The 25,707-nt window shown below is 62.3% G+C and overlaps 1 protein-coding gene across 1 annotated transcript; it reads right to left on the bottom strand.

Annotated features, from left to right (window-relative positions):
* On the bottom strand, positions 1-25,470 carry SYT2 (synaptotagmin 2). The gene is made up of 9 exons (XM_064173699.1): positions 25,357-25,470; positions 5,668-5,850; positions 5,389-5,558; positions 3,872-3,988; positions 3,499-3,666; positions 3,176-3,343; positions 2,671-2,788; positions 1,783-1,916; positions 1-974 (listed from the first exon to the last, which is right to left on the bottom strand). The coding sequence occupies exons 2-9, from the start codon at positions 5,831-5,833 to the stop codon at positions 768-770; spliced, it is 1,248 nt and encodes a 415-aa protein (XP_064029769.1). The 5' UTR covers positions 5,834-5,850; positions 25,357-25,470; the 3' UTR covers positions 1-767.
* Positions 25,471-25,707: the final 237 nt, after the last annotated feature.

The raw sequence follows: 25,707 nt of genomic DNA, 5'->3' as shown, positions 1-25,707 counted from the left end.
GTGGTGGTGGTGGTTCCTGCTGTGCAGCTGTCACATGCACATCCCACCACTGTCCCTTCAGACCAGACACTCCCCCCAGGGTCTCAGACTGGCCCCATAGCTTCAATTGCAACACCAAGGGCTTGGCCCCCACGGCCATGCCAGCTGCAGTGGAACCCTGCAGTCCCTGCAAACATCTCCCCAGAAGAACCTGAGCCCAGCAAGGGGCACTTGGCCATCCTCAGCCCAAACTCATGGCTTCTGCCCGTCTCAGCCAGAGGGAGGCCGAGCAGGGTGTGGAGGCTTTGGGTCTCCTGCAGAAGGTCTTCTCCAGCGCTCGCATTCCCGCGCAGCTGTCGGTGCCCCAGGCAAGCACAGTGCGGGTCTGGTCAGCGGCAGCTCTCAGGCTCTGCTCTCACCTCCGTGCTACATTCGACAGGTCCCCACATGAGCCCAGAGGAAGGAGGGCGGCAGCGGTGCCGTGGGCTGGTGGCGCGGCCGCCGCGGAGGGGTCCCGGGCGTGCCGCTGCCTTCGCACCGGGCAGGGGGCGGCAGGGAGGCGCTGGGACATGCAGCGGGAGGGAGCGATGCTGAGGAACGAAAAGAACCATCCGTGTCTGTAACCTCTTCCCCTGGGAGCTCTTGGCACTGCCTGGGAACCCTTCCACGGCCGTCGGAGGGGAGTTCGGCTGGAAAACGGAACAAAAGAACCAAAACCGGAGGTGGTGGAGCTGAGGTATCGGCGGCCCTGGCGCTGCGCCTGTCCGCGGCCGTGCCCCCGGCGGCTCCTATTTGTTCTTGCCCAGAGCTGCGTCCACCTCCTCCTCCGGCTTCAGCGAGTGCCACTGGGCGATGGGCCGCCGGGGGTTGGCCAGCATGTCTGACCAGTGCCGCAGCTCCGTGCCCGTCGAGTTGAAGCCCGTGAAGATCTTGCCGATGGCTTCGTTCTTCCCCAGCTTGTCGTAGTCCAGCACCGTGATGACCACTTGCACTTTCTGCGGGAGGAAACCTTCCTCAGAGGGGCAGAAAGCCGCAGAGGCTCTGACTCAGCTGGGCACCGCCGCGATCCTCCCCGGGGCCCTTTCTGGGGCACAGCTGGGCAGCCCTCGGGGCCCTTTCTGGGGTACAGATGGGCACCCTCTGGGGCTCTTTCTGGGGCACAGCTGGGCACTCCCTGGTTCACTTTCTGGAACACAGCTGGGCACCTCCTGGGGCCCTTTCTGGGGCACAGCTGGGCACCCCCCTGGGGCCCTTTCTGGAGCAGGGTCTCCTCTGCACCCACAGCTTCCTCCACCTCCTTCCCCAGGGAGCCCAAAGCTACAAAGCCATGGTGGGGGCCCAGCCCATGCTGGGAAAGGTCCCCCAGGGGTGGTGTGGGGCTGGGGAAGAGGTGCAGGATGCAGAGTTCGATGGGGCTGGGGCAAGTGGTGTGGGCAGGGGCTGGGGCAGGACACTCAGGGGGTAGAAGGCACCTGCCATAGTCCTAAAGGCCCCAAGGACTCAGTGCAGGCTGCTGTGGCCACTGCAGGACCAGCACCAGAGGAAAGCCTCACTCCAGCCATGGTCTGGGCTGGGTTACATCTCCCACGGGTGCTGCCCAGCCTCCTGCCCCTGCCCCTGCTGCCCTCAGAATCAGCCCAGGCCCGGGGTGGAACTGAAAATACTTGATGGGTGATGAGACCAGCAGGTCCTGCCAAGGCAGGAGCCTCTCAGGCTGCTGGAAGGCTGGGCCATGGCCTTGGGTATCTGCAGAACTTCTCCATCCCTACCCTGCCTGCCTCCCCAGGATGTCACCAGACAAACCTGTATCTGCTCAAAGGGGATCTCAAAGCTGAAGGACTCATTGAAGTAGGGGTTTAAGGTCTTCTTCTTGACTGTGGTCTTCTTCTTCTTCAACCTCTTGCCATTCTGCAGCAGGTGGATCTTCACATAGGGATCTGAGGGGGCAGGAGGGTGCATCAGTCAGGGCTGAAATACCCAGGGGCCACCATCAGCCTGGTCTCAGGGGAAATCTTAGCCCAGGATGAGATGCACCATGAGGTGAAGAGATCTCCATAAGTAAAGGCCCTCTGGGGTTGGTGGGCAAAGCCAAATTATTTGGACTGGAGAGGATTTGGGAGCAACTGGTCAAGGGATGGAGCTTTCCTATTGGTCCCCTTGCAGGGGGGCTGGGGACAGTGGAGTGACATGAGTCACTCTTGGCTTTGGAGCAGGACACCTCAGAAATAAAGCTGAACCCTTCCAGCCTTGCAGGTTCTTCTCCTGTTTAAGGCAGGTATGGAGAGAGCTGAGGACCCCCTGGGCAGAGCTCAGCCCTGCAGTGGAGCTGGGAAGATTGTTCTAGCACTAACTTGCTGTCAGCTGAGGTCCTGGGCCCCAAGGCAGGGAGCAGCAGGACCTGGAGCAAGTGCAGAGAGCATTTTCACCACTCAAGTCCTGCAGGGCCTGGCCCTGGGCACAGTGATGGACCAAATCTGCTGTGTCCTTCCCAAGGGCCAGGGAGCTCATCCCATCCCCATCGCTCCTCGTTCTCACACCCAGACCTTGGGCTGCTGCTGATGCAGGAGCTGCCAGGTGCTGGAGAGTCCTTACCCAAGCCCTGCCAGATGGCCTCAGTGTCCTTCCCCAACTTAGGATGCTGAGAGCCCCCACTGCAGGGTGGGAGGAGGATGCCCATGAGCCAGCACCCACCTGAGAGACCCCCAACGTCCATCTTCTTCAGGTTCTTGGCCTCCAGGATGCAGACAGTGAGCTTCCCAGCCGTGGGCACGTAGCGCAGGGAGATGCAGATGTCCCCCAGCTTCTCTGGCTGCCAGGCAGAGCAGGGAGCAGATGTCAAAGCCTTGCCAGTGCAGCCCAGCACAGTGCTGGGATGTGGTCCTGTGTGCAGGGCCCCCCAAACCCTGCTCAACCTGGCACCAGCACAAGGCTCTGGTCGCTGGGCTGTGGGGCAGGCCAGTCCCAGCACAGCACTCAAGAGGTCCATGCTGACCATTCCTGTTCTGGAATGGGTTTTGCTTGGGGAAAACCAGGGACATCTGCCCAGTGCCCGTGGCCAGAGTGCATGAGACCCCCTCCAAAGCAGTGACCATCCTGAGCCCAGAAAGCAGAGCTCACCCCATGGCCACCACACATCTCAACACCTCTGGCCAAGGGGTTCAGCTGGATGCAGGCCCCACATGAGTCCTGCTCTCACCTCCTCCTTCTCCCCACTCTGCAGGTCCCTCCACTCCTCGATGGGCTGGCCCAGGTCCACGGTGTTCATGGGCACCTTCACCTCGCCGATGATGTCGTGCTTGGAGAAGCGGTCGAAGTCATAGATGGCCATCACCAGAGTCTTCCCACCCAGCTCCTGGTAGGGAACCTGCACAGAGAAGGCCACCAACAGGGCTGGCAGTGGACTCAGAGGAGCCCAAGCCAGGAACAATTGCTCCCAGCAGTGAGAGTCACCAGCACACAGGCAGGGACGAGGGTGGGAGTGGGACACTGGTGCCACGTGGTGGGCAGAAAGGAGCTCACCTTGAAGGTGAAGGTCTCGTTGAAGGCAGGGTTGAGAGTCTTCTTCTGCACTTTGGTCTCATACTTTTTCTTCTTGTCAGGGAGCAGGAACACCTTGACATAGGGGTCTGAGGTGCCACCCATGTCCAAAGCTGGCAGTTCAGCAGCTTGGAGGATGCCCACGGTCAGCTGCAAGGGAGAGAGGGAGACCTCAGCGAGACAGCCCAGCCGCGAGCTGCAGATGCCAAGGGCTCATCACCAGCCCAGTGTGGGCTGTGGCACTGCACCCAGCTCCCTCCTGTGCCCCCCAGGTCCAACAGGAGACTCCTCCCCTCAGACACCCTCCCTGGGCAAGCTCCACTGCCCACCCCGCAGACCCCAGCCCCTCCTTCACCTGGTTCGCCTGGAAATCGTAGTCCAGAGAGAACTGCAACTTGCCCAGGTTCTCAGGCTCCTTCTCCTCCTCCTCTCCTTCCCCCTCTGTCAGACCTGTCTCTGCATCATCATCATCCTGTGGGTCCTGCAACAGCAGCCAAAGGGCCTCAGCTCAGTAGCAGTCACAGTGTCCCTGTCCCCACGTTGCTGGGGACCTCCAGCACCCCAACCCTGCAGGCATCTCAACACCCAGGGGTTGCTCACCAGGAGAAAGGAGACAAAGCACTGACAGGGCAGCCCTGGCGTGGCACCAGCTCTGCCCACAACCACACAGCTGCCAGAGGGGCCCTGGTGGTGCTGGTCCAGCCAAGGTGATGTGGTGAGGTCTGCCTCAGGGTGCCAGGACATGAGGCTATCACCAGTGCAGGGAGGTTTGACACCTCAGGTTGTGGCTGCATGCAAAGGGGGCAGGGATCTGCTGCTCCCCAGTCCATGCTTGGTGAACACCACAGCTGGTGCTAAGGGCTCAGCAGGGCCAGCTCCAGGCCTTAGCAGCTTAGGACCAGGGACATGGCTCAACCCTCCTAAGGCAAAGCCACCCCTCTGCCTGTCCCCCCAAGCCATGGTCTGTGGGGTGTGAGCCCCAGCTCCTTATCACCTCTCTGACGTGCCCCCAGGAACCCATCCCAATCTGGGAGCAGATGCTCTTGGTGGCACCTACCATGGAGGGGTTCCCAGGATGGAGCCAAGCAGAGCAGGGGTGCCCAGGACCAGGCAGGCAGAGCAGCAGTGGGAGACAGCAAGAGCAGCAGAGGGCAAAGAGGAACATTACAGAGCAGCCTTCGGGGCCCCCTGGCATGGTGGGCAGCTGGGGTTTGCGTGGCCCCCCAGGGGCCTCCCTTGCTGGGCAGTCCCACCCCACAGCTCCCACCAGCACGGGGTCCTGCAGGTGGGCTGGGGGGATGGACCAGCTCCTCTCTGTGCCCAGCCCTGCCTTCGTGCCCATGGTGCCCAAGTGGCTCTGAAGAGCAGGAGTGGACACCCAAAATCTCCACCCCCTCCAGGTGACTCTGGGTCAGGGCCACTGAATTGGCTGTGGTGACCCCAAGCCTGCTGGTAGCCAAGCCTGGCCCCCAGGATGGGGAGGTGCCCAGCTCTGTGCCACGCACCAGCACCTGCCTCTTGAGCTCTGGGTTTTGGGGGCCCCCAGGCTGGTGGCCATTCTGGTCCTGTCTTGGCTACAGGCACAGCTCTGTGGGATGAGGGCAGCTGAGGCAGGTTTGGAGCCAGAAAGGACTAAAGCAGCATCTGCTGCTGCAGGGGAAGCGTTGGCAGGTCCAGCTCAGCGTGAGCCTGGCCCCACCTGGGCCACTGGGCACTGGAAGAGGCCAATACTGCTGACTCAGCTCCAGGTTCATGTCTGCACTGTCCCATCCCGAGCTCCTGGTGGCTCCATCTTACTCTGCTGTGCCCTGGCACGGGTCACAGCTCAGCCAGAGGCACCCTCCCGTGCCAAGGCCGAGCAGTGGCCATCACCTGGTTGCCTGACTTCATGTCCTTCATGTTCATGGCATTCTTCATGCCTTTGCCCTTCTCCTTCTTGTTCTTCTTCTTCTTGCAGCAGCACTTCTTGCAGATGCAGAAGCAGCAGGTGAGGATGAGGAGCCCAGCGACCACCGCGATGGCGATGAGGGCCCAGGGCGGCACTGCGGGCAGAGGGCAGTGCCCAGGTCAGCCCCGCGGCTCCCCCCAGCCCCACGCCTTGAGCTGGTGCAGTGCTGCTGGTGGCAGCCCGGGGAGGAGGCAGCTACTCACGGGGGATCTTGTTCAGCTCGTTCATGAACTTGTCCCTCAGCCTGGTGAACATGTCCTCCTTGCTCTCCCCGGCCCCGCCAGCCTCCGTGGAGTTCTCCGCCGTGCCCGTGGGCACTGTGCTGCCCGTGGCCTCCGGGGCCAGCATGGATGCTTGCTTGAAGGTCATGGCGAGCCAGGGGCCCCCTGAAACCAACAGCAGCTTGGTGGTCACGCAGGTCCCTGCTGCGCCCCCTCCTCTCCATGCCCAGGCAGCCTTCTTGCATTGGTGATACCCAGATGGGGGGGGGTGGCTGGCACCTCCCCGCCAGGCTGTGCTGCCCTTCAGTGAGACCTGGACAGGTTGGAGAGCTGGGCAGAGAAACCTCCTGAAGGCCAACCAGGGCAAGTGCAGGCTTCTGCACCTGGAAAGGAACCACCTGCAGCAGCAGGACAGGTGAGGGGGGACCTGCTGCAGAGCAGCTCCCAGGAGAAGGGCTGGAGAGTGCTGAGGGGAAGGTGCCCAGGAGCCAGCAATGTGCCCTTGTAGCCAAGGTCAGTGGTGTCCTGGGCTGAACCAGCAAGTTCAGGGAGGTTCTTCCCATCAGCTCTGCCATGGTGAGGCCACATCTGGAGTCCTGGGTCCAGTTCTGGGCTCCCCAGTTCAAGAGAATGAGGAGAGAGTGCAGCAGAGGCCCCAGAGCTGCCAAGGGACCTGGAGCAGCTCCGTGAGAGCAAAGGCTGAGAGCCTGCAGGAGAGCAGCCCCAGAGGGCAGCTGAGCAATGCTCAGCAAGAGCTAAAGGGTGGGGGGCAGGAGGCTGGGGCCAGGCTCTGCTCAGTGGTGCCCAGAGACAGGACAAGGGGCAGTGGGCACAGACTGGAACCCAGAAGATTCCACCTGAACAGAAGGAGAAACCTGTGTGGTGTGAGGCTGCTGGAGGCCTGGAGCAGGCTGCCCAGAGAGGCTGTGGAGTCTCCTTCCCTGCAGAGCTTCCAACCCCCCTGGGCATTGTGACCATGGGCAAGCTGCTGTGGTGCCCTGCTGGAGCAGGGGGTTGGGCTGGGTGATCCCCAGAGGTCCCTTCCAGGGCTGACAGCAGAGCTACAGTAGAGCTGTTAGAGGGGCAGAGACCCAATGGTTGTGAGGCCAGGGGCCAGGATTCCCTCACAAGCAAGAGGAAGCTCAGCTGATCCCTGGATCCCTGGCTCTTGACATCTCCAAAGCCACCAGGACCATCACCCAGGGTCACATTAGTGCTGGTGCCAGCTCAGAGGCTCCTGGGGACATCAGGAATGCCCCTAGGAGAGAGACTGACCCAGGAAGGCTCCGTGGGGTGAGATGAGATTGAGAGGTTTGCATCTCCAGGAGCAATGAGAGGGCTCAGCGCAGACACAGCAGCCCTGCTGCCTCCTCCTCTCCTGCAGACCCAACAACCCAAACCTTGCTTCATGCAGGGCCCTAGAGCTGGTGTGGGACTCTCAGGCCTTGCTGCCAGCCCTGGGAGAGCTTCCAAGGCTGGGAGCAGGAGAGGAGCAGCACAGTGCCCCTCCTCCTGCTGTTGCAGGACACACTTTGAGGCTCTGCACAGCCCAGAGCTTGTGTCAAAGGGCAAAGCCTTTCACCACGTCACAGGCTCCATGTCCTGGGTGGCTCCAGGCTCCTGTCTGCTTCCCAGACCACAGAGCCCATCACCCTCTGCCAGCCCAGCTCCCTGGCACAGCCAGGGAAGGTTCTCAGTTCACTGCAGTGTGCTCAGCACCCCCTCCTTAGCCAGGAGGGGCTGAAGCAGCTTCCAGGGATGGAGACACTCAGCCCCATGGGCTTGCAAATGTGGCATTCACTGCTGCAAGCAAGTCTGGTGCAAAGAGCCTCCACCACCCAGCCCTGCACTCAGAATGCCTCCATGACCCAGCTCCAGACCCAAAGTGTGTCCATGAACCAGCTTCAGACCCAAAGTGCCTCCATGACCCAGCTCCAGACCCAAAGTGCCTCCATGACCCAGCTCCAGACCCAAAGTGTGTCCATGAACCAGCTTCAGACCCAAAGTGCCTCCATGAACCAGCTCCAGACCCAAAGTGCCTTCATGACCCAGCTCCAGACCCCAAGTGCCTCCATGACCCAGCTCCAGACCCCAAGTGCCTCCATGACCCAACTTTGGACCCAAAGTGCCTCCATGACCCAGCTCCAGACCCCAAGTGCCTCCATGACCCAGCTCCAGACACAAAGTGCCTCCATGACCCAACTTTGGACCCAAAGTGCCTCCATGACCCAGCTCCAGACACAAAGTGCCTCCATGACCCAACTTTGGACCCAAAGTGCCTCCATGACCCAGCTCCAGACCCAAAGTGCCTCCATGACCCAGCTCCAGACCCTGGAGGGGTTTCAAAGCTGTGTGAAGGTGGTGCTGAGGGACCTGGTTTGGTGGTGCCCTGGGGGTGGTGGATCAGAGCTGGACTCAACCTTCCAGCCCCAACAGTCCTGTGATTCACCCCAGGTGGGCAGAGCAAAGAGCTGCAGTGAAGGCTCCCTCTGCAGTCTGGGCACTGCCTCTTGTCTGGTTTGGGTTTGGTCTTTTCCAGTCCCTCCTGGATTTTGAAGCCTTCTTTGGAACCCCTTTCCAAAGGGCAAGGAGGGACTCCTGGTGGTGTCCCTTGCCTGCCCTGGGCACGAAGCAGCCATTTACAGACAGCTGGAGGCCAAACTCTGACAGCAAAGGCAACACTCAGCTGGCAATCCTTCCTGGTGCCCATCAGTGGAGGTTCTGCAGATGGTTTCTTGTGAGTCCACAGCAGCCCTGAGCTGGTGGAGCAGCCTGACCTGCTGGATCACAGTCACAGAACTACCCAGGCTGGGAAAGCCCTCTGAGATCATTGAGTCCAACCTAGCACCCAACAGGTCCTGATTCACTGACCCCTGGCACTGAGTGCCTCAGGCAGCCTCCTCTTCAGCACCTCCAGGCATGGGAACTCCACCACCTCCCCAGGCAGCCCATTCCAATGCCAATCTCTCTTCTTCCTAACATCCAGCCTGACCCTGCCCTGGCACAGCTTGAGGCTGTGTCCCCTTCTTCTTTCCCTGGGTACCTGGCAGCAGAGCCCAACCCCACCTGTCCACAACCTCCCTTCAGGTAGCTGCAGAGAGCAATGAGCTCTGCCCTGAGCCTCCTCTGCTCCAGGCTGCACCCCCCCAGCTCCCTGGATGCTCTTTTCCCTGTGTTTTTTATGAGTTCAGCAAGAGGATTTGGCACCCAGCTCTGCTGTCCCCAGCAGCAGGAGGGCACAGAGCTGCTGGAGTGAGGCCAGAGGAGGCCACAAAGATGCTCCCAGGGCTGGAGCAGCTCTGCTGTGAGCACAGGCTGAGGGAGCTGGGGGGATGCAGCCTGCAGAGGAGAAGGCTCCAGGGGCACCTCAGAGCTGCTGCCAGAGCCTGAAGGGATCCTGCAGGAAGGCTGCAGAGAGACTTTTGCTGAGGGAGTCTGAGCCAGGCCCATGGGGAAAGGTTTGGAGCTGAGGCAGAGCAGGGTGAGAGTGGAGCTGAAGAAGAAGTTCTTGAGTAGGAGGGTGGTGAGACTGGCACAGGCTGCCCAGGGAGGCTGTGGCTGCCTCCTCCTTGGGGATGTTCAAGGCCAGGCTGGCTGAGAGGTGTCCCTGCCCATGGCAGGGGTTGGAGCAGCTCTGAGCTCCCTTCCAACTGAGCCACTCTGCAAGTCAGGATACCACAAAGGTTTCTTCAAAGGCAGGAGGCAAATGAAGCAGACAGGGCTGTGGTGGAGCTCATGCTTCAGGGGACCTGGGTCAGGAGCTTTGGCTGCTTGAGGCTATCATTCTCCAGCTTGGCCAGGCCACAGAAGTGATAATGGTCCAGAAAATGCCCCCCCCCCGGGGAGTGCTAGAGCCCCATCCCCCCACGCTGGGTCCCAGCCCAACAGAGCACAGCAGGCTGGGGATGGAGACGTCCTTGTCACAGTGGGCATGAAAATGGTTGGATGAGCCCAGCCAAGACACCAGCTCAGTGCTCTCACAGAGGCTCTGCAGCCTCCCAGGCTTTTGTTGCAGTCACCTCCACATCACAGCCCCAGAGGGTGGGTGGTGGAGCCTGGGCCTGCTCCTGGCCCATGGCAGGTGAAGGACTTTGATGGCATCAGGAGGGACTCATCCAGGGGTGACTCATCTTGGCTGGGTGCATTCTTCAGTGCAGCCCATGAGGGTGCCTGGGGCTCTCTGCAAGTGTGGGTAGGGTCCCCAGAGGCCCCTGCAGGTGTCTCCACCCAAGGTGACACCAGATCCAAGCCTGCTCTCAGGTAGTTCAGAGGATGCAGCCACTGAGGTCCTGCACCTGAGGAGCACCACTCAGACCAGCACAGACCACAGGCACCAGCTCCTCCTGTGGAAGTATCCTTCCTGGATGCCTGTGAAGGTTTTAGCTTGCTGGGACCTGCCCCACACGGAGCTCCCTACACAAGCTGAGCATCTGAGAGGCTTCCATGCTCCACCAGCTCCTTCTCCTGCCCTTGGATGCTGGACACAGCCACCTTCATGCCTCATGGAGTGGCTGCAGCCACCAGAAGCAGCATCACAGCCATGGCACAGCAGCCAACCCCCAGCAGATGGGACCCGGGGGTGGGGGTTGGAGCACGATGCTGGAGGTGCCCCAGAGCCTGCTCGGGGGTGAATCAGGAGCTGCTGGTTTTAAACCCCCACCCCACTTAAGGTCATTTAGTGCAGAGGACCCTGAGGGCTCCTCAAAGCTTTCCAGTGGGCAAGGACACCTGCCCTGCTCTCCATGCATTGCCTGTGTGTGGTGGTGCCAGCAGCTAACATCCTGGGTGGCACTGGGTGGCACTGGGAGCTGCTGGCACCCTCACAAGCTGGTCCTCTGGGAAGAAGAGGTTGGCATGGAGGCCCTTTTGTGGGGTGACAGGGATGGGGGGGGACAGGCTGCTGACCCCTGCTGGCCACGTGGCCAGCAGCCCCACTAGGGTCCCACTGCTGATTTTCAGCCATAAGCCCCCTCGGGGGGGGGCTGAGGCACCTCCAACTGGGGCTGCAAGAAGCAGTGGTGGAGTCCCCATCCCTGGAGGGGTTTCAAAGCCATGGAGATGTGGTGCTGAGGGACATGGTTTAGTGGTGCCCTGGCAGTGCTGGGCTAAGGGTTGGATTCCAAGAGCCTCATCTTCTCCAACCCAAATGAGTCCAACAGAAAGGTCCTTTCCCCATCACCCCCAGCTCAAGCTGGATGTGCCAGGAGGGAGGCAGAGCTGCCTGAGAAGCAGAGGGCAGGGAGCAGACGTTGCTGAGGCCCAGCTGGACACTGCCCAGCTCTCTGCAGCTGAGGCAGCATCTTTGCAGCCCTGGCTCCAGACCTGACCTGCATTTCTGGGCAACCAGCACAGGCCAGGGGTGAGCATGGCAGGAGCTGGGGCTGGGAAGGAGGCAAAGGCCAGGCAGATCTGAGCACCCAGGGAGGGGGGAAAGGAAGATCTGACCACTGCAAGCAAAGATCAGGTTTGAGACCATCTCAAGAACCTGAAAGTGCACCAGTCCATGGGGCCCAACAAGATCCACCAGTGGGTCCTGGCAGGTGAAGTTGCCAACCACTGTCCCTCATAGTTGAAAGGTGCTGGCACTCTGGTGAAGTCCCTGTGGAGTGGAAAAGGGGAAACATCACCCCCAGCTCCAGCAAGGGACAAAGGGAAAGCCCTGGAAGCTCCAGGTCAGTCACTCTGGCCTCTGTGCCTCGCAAGGTCCTGGAGCAGATCCTCTGAAGGCATTGCTGAGGCTTGTGGAAAGCACAGCAGAGGTGGTTGGTGGCAACCAGCAGGGCTCCAGCAGGGGCAAACCCTGCCTGGTGACCTTCTGTGATGGAGTTACAGCAGCTGATGGCATCTGCCTGGGCTGGTGTAAAGCACTGACTCTGTGCCCATGAGATCCTGATCACCAAACTGGGAAAGCAGGGACTGGAGAGGTGGCCACTGGCTGGAGAAGCAATTGGCTGCAGGGCTGCACTCAGAGGGCTGTGGTCAATGTCCAGATGCAGGCCAGTGACAAGTGGTGTCCCTCAGGGCTTGCTGCTGGGACCAGAACTGCTTAGCAGCTTTGTCAGTGACACACAGTGGGAATGAGGCACCTCAGCAGGGCTGAGCTGACCCCAAGCTGTGTGGTGTGGCTGACACACTGGAGGGAAGGGATCCACCCAGGGGCACTTGGACAGGCTGCAGAGGGGAGCCCAAGCCAAGCTCATGAAGTTCAACAGGCCAAGGGCAAGGTCCTGCAGCTGGGTCAGGGCAGCCCAAGCACAAATCCAGGCTGGGTGAGGAGTGGCTCAAGAGCAGTCTGGAGGAGAAGGCCTTGGGGGTGTCAGTTGGTGCCAAAGTGCCCAGGAGCCAGCACTGGTCCCTGGCAGCCCAGAGGCAGCTGAGTGCTGGCTGCAGGCAGAGCAGGGAGAGCAGCAGCACAGGGAGGGGATTCTGCCCCTCTGCTCTGCTCTGCTCTGCTCTGCTCTGCCCTCACCTGCAGCACTGCCTCCAGCTCTGGGAACCCAGCACAAGGAGCTGCTGGGGAGGGTCCAGAGGAGGCCACCAAGGAGATCAGAGGGTGGAGAAGCTCTGCTGTGGGGACAGGCTGGGAGAGTTGGGGCTGTACAGCCTGGAGAAGAGAAGACTCCAGGCAGACCTCAGAGCAACCTTCCAGTAGCTGAAGGGGTTGCAGGAGAGCTGGGCAAGGGCTGGGAGTGCCAGGTGGAGGGAGAATGGCTGTGAGAGGGGAGAGTGAGAGTGGAGAGGAGGAAGGAATTGTTGGCAGAGGGGGTGGGAGAGACTGGCACAGGTTGCCCAGGGAGGCTGTGGCTGCCTCCTGCCTGGATGTGTCCAAGGCCAGGCTGTGCTGGTGGAAGGTGACCTTGCCACTGGCAGGGGGCTGGAGCTGGATGAGCTCTAAGGTCCCTTCCAACCCAGACCATTCTGTGGCTCTATGCACAGGAGCATGCAGGCAGCTGCACACAGCTTGCCAGGGTGAGGCTGCGACCTGTGTAGCACCCACACGTGTGGGTGGGCACCAGCACAGGCACCATGTGTTTGCTGGGGCATGCTGGGGGCTCATTTGGGTGGGTCTCAACCCCTCCCAGTGCTGACACGAGCAGCTGCTGATTGATTTCTGTAACTCATTAAAAAGGCAATTAATAAGGAAACCCCCTCCCAGCGTGGGGGGGTCATGGTGTGTGCACACTCAGCCAGGGAAATGCTGCTCTGGGGCTATGGGGAGACCTTCAGAGGCTGCCCGGGGGCTCTGGTGGCTACTCTGGCTAGAGAGAGCTAATTAGCATCACTAATTGCTGCATCCCCTGCCCCAGCAGCCAGGGCTCTCCCAGCTCCCTCTGCTCACTGTGTGCTGGAGCTGAAGACTGGGGGAAACTGAGGCACAGGAGAGGCTGAGTGCTCCCTATGGGTACCCCATAGTCCCCTGGGACCCTGCAGCCCCTGCCATGGGGCCAAGGGGGCTGATTCTTGCCCCCAGGTAAAGAGGCCGAAGTTTGCTCCTCCTTCTCCACAGGGTTTGGACTGGGTGGTGTTGGGCAGGGTGTGGAGTGCCATGGGGCAGCGCCATGGGAGGCAGCCTGAGCGGGTTGGGGGTGCCAAGGTGCAGTGTGTGGGGCAGGAGGGCAGGCTGTGGAGCGGTGTGTGGGGCAGTAGGGGTGGGCAGTGTGACCCAGCGCTGGTCCCTGCGTGTCCTCGGGAGCATCCCCTGGGCCCCACCGCGCACGGTGCAGACAGGAGCAGGCAGCTGAACCTTCCGGCTGCGGGTGGGAGGCTGCTCCAGCCCCACCGAGCCGACCCCCGGGCAGAAGGGCTCAGCCCAGCCCCCTGGCCCCAGCCCCTGCGGCTGCTGCCAGCCCGCGGCGGTGCGGGGATGGGCGCAGGCAGAGGCGCGGGGCCCCGGCCGGCAGCACTGCAATGCAGTCAGCGCAGTCCTGCTCCTGCTCAGCTCCTGCTCAGCTCCTGCTCAGCTCCTGCTCAGCTCCTGCTCAGCTCCTGCTCAGCTCCTCTGCCTTTCTTTTTTTTTTTTTTCCCTCTCCTTTTGCAATTTTTCTTTCTCCCCCCTCCCCCCTTCCCGTTTGCGAGCTGCGGCAGCGGCTGGAGAGGGACTGGGGCGGCCCCGGGAGCCATCCTGGCTGCAGGTGGGGAAGGAGCTCAGCCTCTGCTCTCTGCCTGCACCCTCCAAGGCCATTTGCTGTGATTCCTCCAGCATAAAGTTCCCTCTTTATTCCTCCACTGGTCTGGAGCTGCCTCCCCACACAGCCCCAGCTCTGCCCAGACCCCAGAGCCTCAAGGGCATAAATAAATCAGGAGGGTTATAAATAACCACTGCCCAAGAACGAGCAGGGGTTAAGGCACCACTGACGAATACCAGCTCAGAAGGGGAGTGTGCGGCCGGGAAGGGACCCCTCCCACCCAGCTAGATCCTGGCAGCCCCTCTGGACCCTCCCTGGGCAGCAGCACCTGTCAGGGGATGCTGCTGGCTATGGTAGGACCCACACACACACCCTCCAAAGCAGCCAGGGCAGGGTGGGCTTCACCTGGGCAGCTGCTGCAGAGCCCCCACGTGCTTCCTGGTGGGCAGAGCAGAAGCACAGCCCCCCCACCCCAGCACCCAAGTCAGACTGTCCCTGTGGCACACTGTCCCCCAGTGCCACCCTCTGACCACCTTGCTCCGTGCCCCTGCACCCCATGGTGCCTTCGCAGGGCCTCTGCTGATTCACAGTGGGGGGCAGAGCTCAGCCCTGCTCGCAGTGACGAGAGCCCCTCCCCAGAGCTGAGAGCCTGGCTGGGGGCTGCCTGCAGGTCTGGCAGGACGGAGAGCCCAGGCTGGAGCAGGGGTCCCATTGCCAGCCATTCCCGGGGCTCTTCCTGAGCTTTCACCCCAAGAAATCCCTTTCCCAAGCCCTTCACCCTCCTCCTGCAAAAGGCTTCCCCTCAAAGACCCTCCCCTGGGCTGCCACAGCACATCCAAAAAGGGAGAGGATTTGGGGTACCCCCAGTGAGAGCTTTCAGCAGAGCACCACGGGTGCCACCGGCCTGGCAGGGGCTGGGCAGGGCAGGCAGAGCAGGCAGGGCAGGCAGAGCAGCCAGGGGAGACAGAGCAGGCAGGATAGGCAGGGCAGCCAGAGCAGCCAGAGCAGCCAGGGCAGGCAGGGCAGGCAGAGCAGCCAGGGCAGGCAGGGCAGGCAGAGCAGCCAGAGCAGCCAGGGCAGGCAGGGCAGGCAGAGCAGCCAGGGCAGGCAGAGCAGGCAGGGCAGGCAGAGCAGGCAGAGCACTCAGAGCAGGCAGGGCAGCCAGGGCAGGCAGAGCAGCCAGGGCAGGCAGAGCAGGCAGGGCAGGCAGAGCAGGCAGAGCACTCAGAGCAGGCAGGGCAGCCAGGGCAGGCAGAGCAGCCAGGGCAGGCAAGGCAGCCAGAGCAGCCAGGGCAGGCAGGGCAGCCAGAGCAGCCAGGGCAGGCAGGGCAGCCAGAGCAGCCAGGGCAGGCAGAGCAGCCAGGGCAGGCAGGGCAGGCAGAGCACTCAGAGCAGGCAGGGCAGGCAGGTTTGCACTGGTTTAAACCCCAAAAGAAACAAAGCCAGGCACTGGGCACTGTGGCTGTGCCCTCCCCGGGGCCCTCAGGACCCCTCCCCACTGCTGCAAGGCCTGCCCTCATCAGCCAAGATGCTGCACAAAGGACCAAATCCAGGGAGGCAATCGGGGGCCACAGGGACAGGCTGGGATGTCCCTGGCCACATCAGTGCCCAGTCAATCCCAGTGCTCCCTGCAGGGTCAGAGGCTGGGGGCTCCAGCTGCTGGAGAGCTCCTGGCTCCCCTGCGGGGGCAGCTCTGGCAGCCAAAACCTCTCCTCTCTGGGGAGGCAAAGCGATGACAGAGGGCAGAAAGCAGCAACAAATGAAGATTAATGAGGCTGAGGCAGCAATTAATGCTGGTAGCTGCTGGCAGAGCGCTGGGCTGGGCTGTGGGTAGCTGGCAGAGCACCGGGCTGGGCTGTGGGCAGCTGGATAAGGAAGGTCTCAACCCTCAGCTCTCCCAGCCCTGGTTGCTGGCTTGTTCTGAGGAGACCTCAGTCTCAGGGGGGGATTCATTAGCTAATGAAGCCCAGAGCAATGAGTCACTGCTCCTGTACAGAGTGGCAAAGCTGGGGCCACAGCATCAGCTGAGCTGCAAGTCACCCTGCTGGGATGGAGATGTGGCTACCCCCCCCCCAGGCCTCCACAAACGTCAGCTTCAGGAGCCAGCCTCAAAGCCTGCACTGCCTCCTGCCAGTGCTGGTGACTGGCAATGGCAATCCTCAACTGGTCCCAAAGGGGAGCACACTCCCACTGCAGCACCAGCAGGAAGCCTGGGCACTCCAGAGCTGCTCCTGCCACCCATCCTGGGGCAAACAGGGGTTTGGGGTAGAGCTGAGATATTTGGCAGTGCCCCAGCCAGATCCTGGTGCCAGCAGCTGGTCTGATCCCAGGGACAGCAGTACATGGGCTGGCAGGAGAGAGCTCACCTCTGCTGGACCCACTGAGGGATGGCCTTTCACAGAGGTGAAGTCTCCCCAATGTGCCCAGTGTCAGACCTGGAGGGGAGGTGCTGGGCCAGTTTCAGCTCACAGCAATGAGTTAGGAGAGTCTAATTGAGGCAATGTCAGGACTTGGCTCCTAATGGTCATTTGATCAAACAGATTTCCTGGCAAGGGATGTGGGGAGGCACAGGGAAGGGGAAGAGGAGGAGGAGCTGGGGAGGGGAACGCTGCAGGACCCCAGTGCATTGCCCCAGCCCAGCAAACACCACCCAGCCCCAAGCCCTTTCCTCGGCCCCAGCACAAAGCCATCAGTGGTGCCGGATCAGACCCTCCACCTGCAGCACCCCAGGCCAGCACAGCAGCTCAGGGAGTGCTTCCCCCCGCAAGGCTCCACTGCAGTTCCCACCTGACTGAAACTGCTGAGGACAAGGAGAGTTTGCAGTGCAGGCAAAGGGTCCAATGGGCTGAGGACTCTCCAATAGCAGCAAGTGGCATCAACAGGGACATGAGCTGCCACATGGCTGGCACAGTGCCATGCTTCCCTGTCACCTCACCTGAGTACAAGCAGGTGCCATTGGCTAGACCCCCTCAGGACTCTCCAGTCCCTCCTGTATTGGGTCCAATGCTGTTCAGTATCTTCATCAATGATATCAACAGTGAGACTGAGGCACCCTCAGCAAATCTGCAGGTGATCCCAAGCTGAGTGGCGCAGTTGGTAAGTCTGAAGGATGGGATGGAAACCATCCAGAGGGACCTGGACAGGCTGGAGAGGTGGCTGAGGAGAGCTTCATGAGATTCAGTAAGACAAAGTGCAAGGTCCTGCACCTAGGCTGTGGCAATCCAAGGTATCAATACAGACTGGAGGATGCTGAGGTCCAGAGCAGCCCTACAGGAAAGGTCTTGGGGGTGCTGGTGGGGGAGAAGCTGGGCAGGAGCCATCAATGGGCACTGGCAGCACAGAAGGCCAAGGGCAGCCTGGGCTGCATCCAAAGCAGCCTGGGCAGAGATGGAGAGAGGAGATCCTGCCTGTTTGCTCTGGCCTCACCTGCACTGCTGGGGCCAGCTCTGGGGTGCTCAACACAAGAAGGACCTGGAGCTGCTGGAGAGGGTCCAGAGGAGGCCATGAAAATGATCGAGAGGCTGGAGAAGCTCTGCTATGGGGACAGGCTGAGGGAGCTGAGGTTGTTCAGCCTGGAGAACAGAGAGCCCTGGAGAGACCTTAGATCTGCCTTCCAGTGCCTGAAGAGGGCTACAAGACCGCAGAGGGACTGTTTGCAGAGGCCTGCAGGGACAGGGTGAGGGCAATGGTTTGAAAGTAGAGAAAAGTAGATTGAGACTGGATGTGAGGAACAAGTTCTGCAGCAGGAGGCTGCTGGAACACTGCAGCAGGTTGCCCAGGGAGGTAGCTGAGGCTCCATGCCTGGAGATATTCCAAGTGAAGCTGGAGAGGGCTATGGGCAACCTGCTCTGGTAGAGGATGTCCCTGCTGAGTACAGGGGCTTGGACTGGATCAGCTTCGGAGCTGCCTTCCAGCCCAGAGCATTCTGTGATTCTCTGATTCCTCCCCACCGAGGCACAGTGCAGGGCAGCAGCACCTTCAGAGAGGAACTGCAGCAGAGTGGAGCCACCCAGCACAGGGGTGAACCACATCAGCTCAGAGCCGTGCCGGGCCCCTGCTGCTGCCTGAGCTGGTGCCACAGCCACCAGTGCCAGAGCCAAGGACCTGCTCACTGCCCCTGCTCCAACAGCATCTCTGGATGAGCCTGGAGCTGGCCTGCACCCTGCCTGCCCAGCCAGACTCTGCTCACTGCCTCATCAGCAGCCAGCACCCAGCTCGTCTAATTAGAAATAATGATGTGCTGGGGCTCGGCAGCGCTGACCGCAGGCACCTCCCCGGGAGATGAGTAATGCGGGGGGGCACCGCGGGGAGAATCGCACAGCTCCTCTGGAAATTGATGAGCTGCTCAGACGGTGTCTCCTGCACATCCTCACAGCCTCGCTCTGCAGCAGCTCACATCCAGAGTGTCCTCCCCCCTCGCACCGAGCTGGAGGTGCCAGGGTCAGGGACCCCGAGCTCCTGCCTCGCTGACCTGTGTGCCACGATCCAGGCTCCTCGCCACGCCGCCCCAGCATCAAGGAAAGGAGCCAGCCCCGGGCTGGCAGAGGAGAGCCTGGAAAAGGGAATGTTCCGAGCTGAAGGCAGCCCCGGTGGGTTCGCAGGCTGCCGCTCGCCGCTGATGGAGGAGCTGCTCCCGCGTCACGGCGGCTGCATTATTTACAGCAGAGCCGAGGGACGTCCAACAGTTAAACGCAGTCCTAAAGGCAGCCTTCATTCATCACTGGCTCCAGATTAACGGCTCCTCATGCTCCCAAGTCACAACCAGCAGCTCCTGCTGCCGGAACGCTCTGCCGAGCTCCGCCGCGGCTCCACCGCCCGCTGCGGACAGCTAAAGGTCACCGCACCCGCGGGGCTGGGCGCGCAGCGAGCTGGGCACATCCCACCCGGCCCCTCGGCCTGGCTCCCCTGCACCCCAGCCCCGCGCCCGCCTGCCAGCCAGGCACCTGCCAGCTCTCTGGGTCCTCCTTGGTGCTGGTGGGTGCTCCTCCCCGCCCCAGGCTTTGCACCCACCTGGGGCTGCTCCTGGAGCTGGAATGTTTGTCCCTACCTGAAGAGGTCTCCTGGCATGGGACCACCACTGGCACCCACCCCAGGCAGCACAGGGACTTTCTGTGCCTTTGTCTCTGAAATGAGGACAGCACCGAGGTGAGGCCGGGAAGGGGCATCTGGCAGCATGCAGTGCCCAAGCCTGCCCTGTGCCCCCTGCCTGAGCTGTGCCTAGCACCCATGGGTGTTGCTCATCCCGAGCCCCATCTTACCAGGGCATCAGGCCCCAGCTGTCCTGCGCTGCCCACGTCTCTGCTACCCCAGCAGTGAAAGAAGGACACGAGGAAGCTGAAACTGGGGCTGGTGCCAGGGCTCCAGGCCCTGCGGCAGCCACTCCCTGTCGAGACACCAGCACTTGGGTGCCAGCAGCTCTTGGCTTTCCACTTCCACCCAGCACTGCTGCAATGCTCCAGAGACCTCCCAGAAGGCAGCTAATTAGCTGGGAAGCAGTTGAGAGATCACATCAAGGTACCCACTCATACAGCTTGGCATCAGCAGAGGTCAAGGTCTCCCTCATCCTGGGCACACTGGAGCAGCCCACGGCCTCTCCAGACCCTGGCGTGGTGGCACAAGCATGGCCCTGTGCCAAGGAGGGGCTGGGCCAACCACATCCTTCCAACCCACGGGGGAGGCTGCAGAAGCTACAAGCACCACTAGCCACCAGCATTTCATCCAGAGCTTGTGGCATGTGGCATGTGCCACCATGGTGCCCCTGGGAAAGGCACCGAGAGCTGCTGCAGAGCACAGTCCCCTGAGCTGTGGGGGTGCAGCCACCCCTGAGGACACCAGAGCCCCCTATATGGCACTGGCCACCTCAGCTGAGCCCCAACCACAGCCAGCACAAGCAGCCTGCCCCTGGCACAGAGCTGAAGGTGGCCAGAAGAGCCTCCCAGAAAAAGGGAAGAGGCACTGCTGGTGCCCAGCCCCATCCACTGTGCCAGTGGTGCCATGGTGGCCATGCCTTGCTCCACCAGTGAGACCAGCAAAGCTAAAGAGTGCAACCAAAGGCAATGGGATGAGTTACTCTGGCACCTCGAAAGTACCACATGGCCAAGATCATCCAAATCCTGCCCACCTGGGCTGGCACAGCTCTGCCTGCACCGCTGCCTGGCTGCCGACACCCCCCGCTGGTGGCCCCTGGCCCCTGATCAATATGGGGAGAAAAGCAGAGGCCAGACAAGCTGCTGGGGAGGAGCCAGGAGCTGCACCAGGCGGATCGATGTGAGTCGGGAGGCAGGGACCGCACACCGGGCGCTAGGCGGGCGCGGGCTGAAGGAGCGGGTGTGCCCACAGGGGGCCACTGCCAGGGGCTTGCTCTGCTTGCCCGGCGGCCTGCAGCCCCCAGGGGGGTCGCCAAAGCGCCCAGCCGAGCACGAGGCGGCCAAGGACTGCTGGCAGAACTCCAGAGACAGCTGCCAGCCCCACGGAGCCCCCAGCCATGCTCAGCCTCGGCGTCTCCCCCAGGGACTGGCTGCCTCTGGGAGCGATGCTGGTGGCTGCCTGACCACCTCCAGGAGCTCCAGGGCTGGAGTGCAGCCAATGTATCCGGGGGCACCCACACCGGCGGCATTTGGTTGGAGGAAGGGGACAGTGAAGGCACGACAGAGATGGCATCCATGGGCATGCAGTACTGTGCCCACCCAGGGGGATTTGGTCGCAGCACCAGCAAGCAGGAAGTGTGCCCCAGGAATAAACCATGTGCAGATGGGGCCAAGTCCCCCTGAGAGCTGCGAGCTCAGCCCTCCCGACGGGCACAGCCCTCGCGGTGGGGGTGAGGTTCTCTGTCCCTCCCTGGCCCCTCTGAACTGCATCCTGACATGGCTCCAGGTGGTGTGGGGACAGAAGCACACTCAGAGGGCTGCAGAGAGCAGCTGCTCCGCTGGTGCATCCCGGAGAAGGCTGTGCTCAGCTGCCTGGGGAGCTGCAGGGCACCTTGACTCCCAGTGCCCAGCACCTGCTGGCAGACTGGCACCAACTGCCACTGTCCCTTCCGAGGGCCCCCCATGGCCAAGCCCACCAGACCAGAGAGTCTCCATCAGGCTCGCACAGCACAGACCAGCAGCAGAGCCTGGCACAGCCACACCGCAGCTCACTGCGGCACAAGGCAGTGGCTGCGCCAGGCTGCTGGCAGCGGCACAGGGCTCATGCGTGGGCAGCAGTGGGCACACACTGGCACCTTTGCTCCCAGATCTCCTCAGGCTTTGGCCTCGGGAGACAACCACACAACTCCCCTGGCAGCAGAGTGAGATAGTATTAGGCCCTGCAGGGCAAGCAGGTGCTTGGAAATCTGTGCATGGCACAGCAATGGGAGGTTGTTCTCCCCCTTGGATCCTCTGCCCAAGGCTGATGGGAGCAGTGGTGCTGCTGCAGAGATGCCCATTCCCAGCAGCCCTCAGCCACGGAGGTGCCCAGGGACATCCCATGTCCCTCAGGAGAAGTCAGGAAGCTTCTCCCTGAGCACACCACAGCATTGTCAGCAGTTTGGAGGCTGGTGCCAGCTCCAGGGGGCTTTGGTAGAATTGCTTCCATGTGGGGCACTGCAGAGGGTGCATGGGCAGTGAGGGTGCATGGGCAGTGAGGGTGCATGGGCAGTGAGGGTGCATGGGCAGCTCAACCCTCACCATCAGCTGCTGGACCAGCTCTGCCAATCACAAACCAGCCTGGCAGATCCCATCCATCCTCACTGCCTGCAGACATTCATCCATCCCTGTGGTTTCAGCCTGGCCCCAGAGGAGCTTTTTGGGCCTCCTGGCAGTGGGACAATCCCCTGGGCTGCCACCAGCTCAGCGCAGGCTCAGATGGGCTCATGAGTCAGATGTGCCCAAGCTCAGCACATCTGCCCCCAGTACCTGCCTGCACCTCATGCAACAAGCATCCACGTTGGTCCCAGCTCCCCCAAATGCCTGGGGAGGTGCCAGCCCACAGCCCACATCTGCTGCACCCTTGCAGGACTGGGGAGAACTGGGAAGCAAAACCCACCCCAGGTTAATGACAACACAAACACAGCAACCTTCCTCGAGATGCAGGGCACAGAGGATGCCTCAAGGCACCAGGAGCCCATTCCAGGAAGCTGGGGCTGCAGATGTCCAACTGCCAGTGGCCAGCAGGGACAGATCTGGTGCAGGCAGATGACAGCTTATGGCACTGGGAGAGCAGGGTGTGGGTCCTGATAGCAGCTACTTGGCACAGCCCAGCACTGCTGCACACACTGCTGGAGCCAGCTGTGATTCCCAAGGCCCTGGCACAGGGGCTGCAGCACTAGCAGAGCCAACCCAGGGTAACAGGGAGCTCTGCCAGCCCTCAACACTGCTGTCTGACTGGAGCTCTGCCAGCTTCTGACCCCACTGTCCAAACAGAGCTCTGCCAGCCCCTGCCACCACTGTCAGCAAAATCCAGGGGCACCACAGTTCCTTCTCCAGGCACCAGAGCAGATGAAGCATCACTCAGCTTCCAGCACACAAGGAGCTGTGGGGCCAGTGGCCCCACTGGGACATGGCAGCCTCTAAGCCCAGGAGACACACTGGGACCCTGCACCCCATGGTTGGCAGGGATGGGCCAGTGCCAGCACCAGCCCTGACTGTAGGATTACCTGGCATGGAGCATCTCAGATCCCAGCTGCACGCTGCCTAATTTATGGTTTAATTAATAAATGAGGAATTATGCTGAGTTTATCCAATACTTCTGGACGTGTGATGGTATCAAAACCCCATTACTGGCGAAGGGAGGCATGAAGAGCAAAATTAGCTTTGGCATCTGACACACTCAGGTCGATGCAGTAACGCAATTATTAGGGCTAATAATCAAAGAGCACTTGGGGGAATGTGGGCTCTGGAGGGAGAGGAGCCGAGGGCAGCCGCAGCCAGGCGTAGGGATGAGCTGGGGCACAGCCCCAGTATGCACCCAGGAGGGAAAGGCCAACCACAGCCAAGGGCAAAAAAGCATTTTGCCAGCCTGCGCTTAGCAGCAGCTCCGGGTACTGGCACAGGCAAAGTGCCAGCGGCTGCCAGGTTGAGGAGAAGCGTGGCCAGACCCAGCACCACCAGACTCCACTGCCAGGCAGGGGAAAAAGGACAGTTTGGACCCAGCGAGCACTGAGTCCCATCTAGGAGCTTTGGGCACTGACCCTGCCGGAGGACGGCGCCGCTGCCCACCCGCGGCTGCCCACTCGCGGCTGCCCTGCGCAGCCCGGAGAAGGAGAAACTCAAGGCATAATTAGGAGCTGCAGTCATCCGGCTCCTGGAGCTGGGGCTTTGCCAAAACCACCGCAAGCCGTAGGAAGGGCCCACTCCCACCCCTTGGGAGGTGAGCAGGAGCCCAGGCTCGCTTCGCTGGCCTTTAGCTCAAGCCCAGCGCTCTCCTCGGTGCTGAGGGAACAGGAGGCAGCTCCCCAGGGAGCAGCCGGCAGCAAATGCTACGGCTGCAGCATCCCACCTCGGCCGGCCGGTGCGGCTCTGGGCGAGCAACTGGCTCGCAGAAAGGCAGCTGAACTGCAGCCCCCGCCGCAGCCATGTGTGTAAGGATCCCGGCACACATCTGAGGGTGTGTGGGTACAGTCATCTGTCCTCTCTCTTCCCGGGACTCCGGGTGCTGCATGGTAGAGGGGGGCAGAGCCAGGGCTGCCAGCAGCAATGCAGTGCAGCCAATGCTGGCTCACTGCTGCTGCCACCGCCGGGCTAGCAGGCGGCGAGGGACATGTCCTTGCCCTGTAGAATCCGGGGCACTGGGGCTCCGGGCTGGCTCCTGGTAAATGGGGCAGTAGCGCTCGCCACGGGAGCTTGGGAAGAGCTGGGCTCAGCACCAGTGGCGGGACAAGGTCAGACCCATCTCTGCACTTCACTCCAATACAAGAAAAGGGGAGAGGGCAACTGCTCCAAGTGGACTCTGGGGGGTTCGAGGGGGCAATTGCGTGCCTTGCTGGGCTGTGGTCTTCCCAAGCAGCACAGGCAACGTCCCCCTGCCAGTGATGGCCTCAATGACCTTGGGTGCACCACCTCCCCGGTGCCTCGCACTGCCCTGGCACACAGACCACCACTAGCCACATTTATTCCCACCAAGACCCTGCGAGCAAAAGCGCCCAAGAGCAGCAGAGATGCAAAGCAGAGGCCACCCCGGGAGTGCCCCTGAGCTCGGGGAGTCCCCAGCAGCGTGCGGCCGAGTCGCAGCGCTAGCGAGGAACAATGCAGCAGGCGGGAGACGGCTCCTGCCGGTGGCTGCGCTTCCGTTCGGCGGGCACTGGAGCGACATCGCTGCAGCAGCAGCAGCAGCCTCGACGCACAAGAAACGAGAGCTCCAGGACTGAAGTTTTCAGTGCTGCAGAGAAGCAGGCGGGGAGCCCTTCAGCGCCCTGCAGCTGCCACAGCGTGCGGCAACTTCACAGCCGGACACCCTGCAGCGGGTGGCATCCCTGCAGTGGGTGGCATTGGTGCAACACCCACTGTCCCAGCCGCTCCGACCTGGAGGGCAGGAGAAGCTTAAGTGAGGAGCGCCTGGTGCAGAGGTACCAGCGTGTTTGAGGACCAGAATGCAGCGAGTGGCACAGTTGCGTGTGGCCCCCTCCCCGTGCCACTGTCACCTTGCCATGTCGCCTGTCCGCTGTGCAGCTCTGTCGGGATCACACTTGGAAAGTAGGCTGCAGGGAGCAGCGAGCGCTGGGCACAGAGCTGTGTGTGCCCAGCCTGCTGCACCCCGGTGCTAACGCCCCCGGCTCTGGCCCGGGCCCCTCCCGGCAGCACCCAGCGAGGACGGAGCGGGAGGATCCCAGGGCTTGCGGCAGCCACAGCGGGGACACAGCCCGGAGCAGGGACTGGCTGGAGCTGGCTGCCGGCCAGGCCGCTACGGAGAAGCCATCGGTGCAGCGGGGCCTGTGGCCGACCATGACCAGAGCCAAGCCGCTCCTGCCGGTTCCCACCGCCGGGGGGGGGCGTGGGGGGGGGTGTTTCCTCGCACTGCACCGGGGACACCCCTACACCCCCGTCAGCCTCCGGGTCTGATCCCAAGGTTACCCGCAGCCGGGCACACGCACGGACGCGGGACTGGAGCATCCCTCGGCTCCAGAGGGCACCTTTGACCTGGAGACTCCACTCTGCAGCCCCGGGCAAACCCAAGCCCTCGGCGGGGGGGGGGGATCTCTGCCATCTCCGCAGCCCCTGCACCAGCAGCAGCATCCAACTCCATCCCACCCGGCTCTGTCCTCAGCTGCCTTCGGGGCGCAGCACCCAACGGCAGCCCCGAGGCAGCGAGCACCTGGGGAAGCTGCGAACCGTGCCCCGAGAGCTGCGGACAGCGCCGGCCTCCGCCCCGCAGCCTGGGCACGGCAGAGAGGTCGCTACCGGCCGGGGCAGCCCAGTCCAGCCCAGACGGGAACGACCACACCTCGAGCAGCGGCTCCGCGAACGGCTCTGGGCTGGGCTGGGCTGGGGCGCGGGTGGCCCCGTCCCGCAGAGCCCGCACCGCTGCGGCACCGCGGAAAAACTTCGGCGGGAGCGCGGCGGGGACTTACCGGCGGAGCGGCGGCGGCAGCGGCGGACGGGCGGTGCGGAGCTGGCGGAGCGGTGCGGACGGAGGGAGCGGTCGGTGCGGTGCGGAGCGCTCGGTGCAGCGGGACCGGTGCGGGCGCTGCGGCAGCCCCAGCCCCGGCCCCTCCGGGCTCGCGTGCGGCGGAGCGGCCCCGCCCCCGGCCCCGCCCCACCACTGCGTCCCGCCCACGGGATCCCCGCACGGCGAGCACCGGGCAGCGCGCAGCGGGCACCTCGCAGCGGGCACCGGCGTGACCTCACAGCGGGCAGCTTGCACTCGTACCGGGCACCTCTCACGGAGGCGGCAGAGCACCGAGCACCGAGGTGACTCCACA

This window comes from Pogoniulus pusillus, chromosome 39, assembly GCF_015220805.1.
Source record: "Pogoniulus pusillus isolate bPogPus1 chromosome 39, bPogPus1.pri, whole genome shotgun sequence".
Classification (NCBI taxonomy): Eukaryota; Metazoa; Chordata; class Aves; order Piciformes; family Lybiidae; genus Pogoniulus; species Pogoniulus pusillus.
Note: the sequence above shows the minus strand (reverse complement) of the source record. Positions and strands in the feature narration are given on the sequence as shown.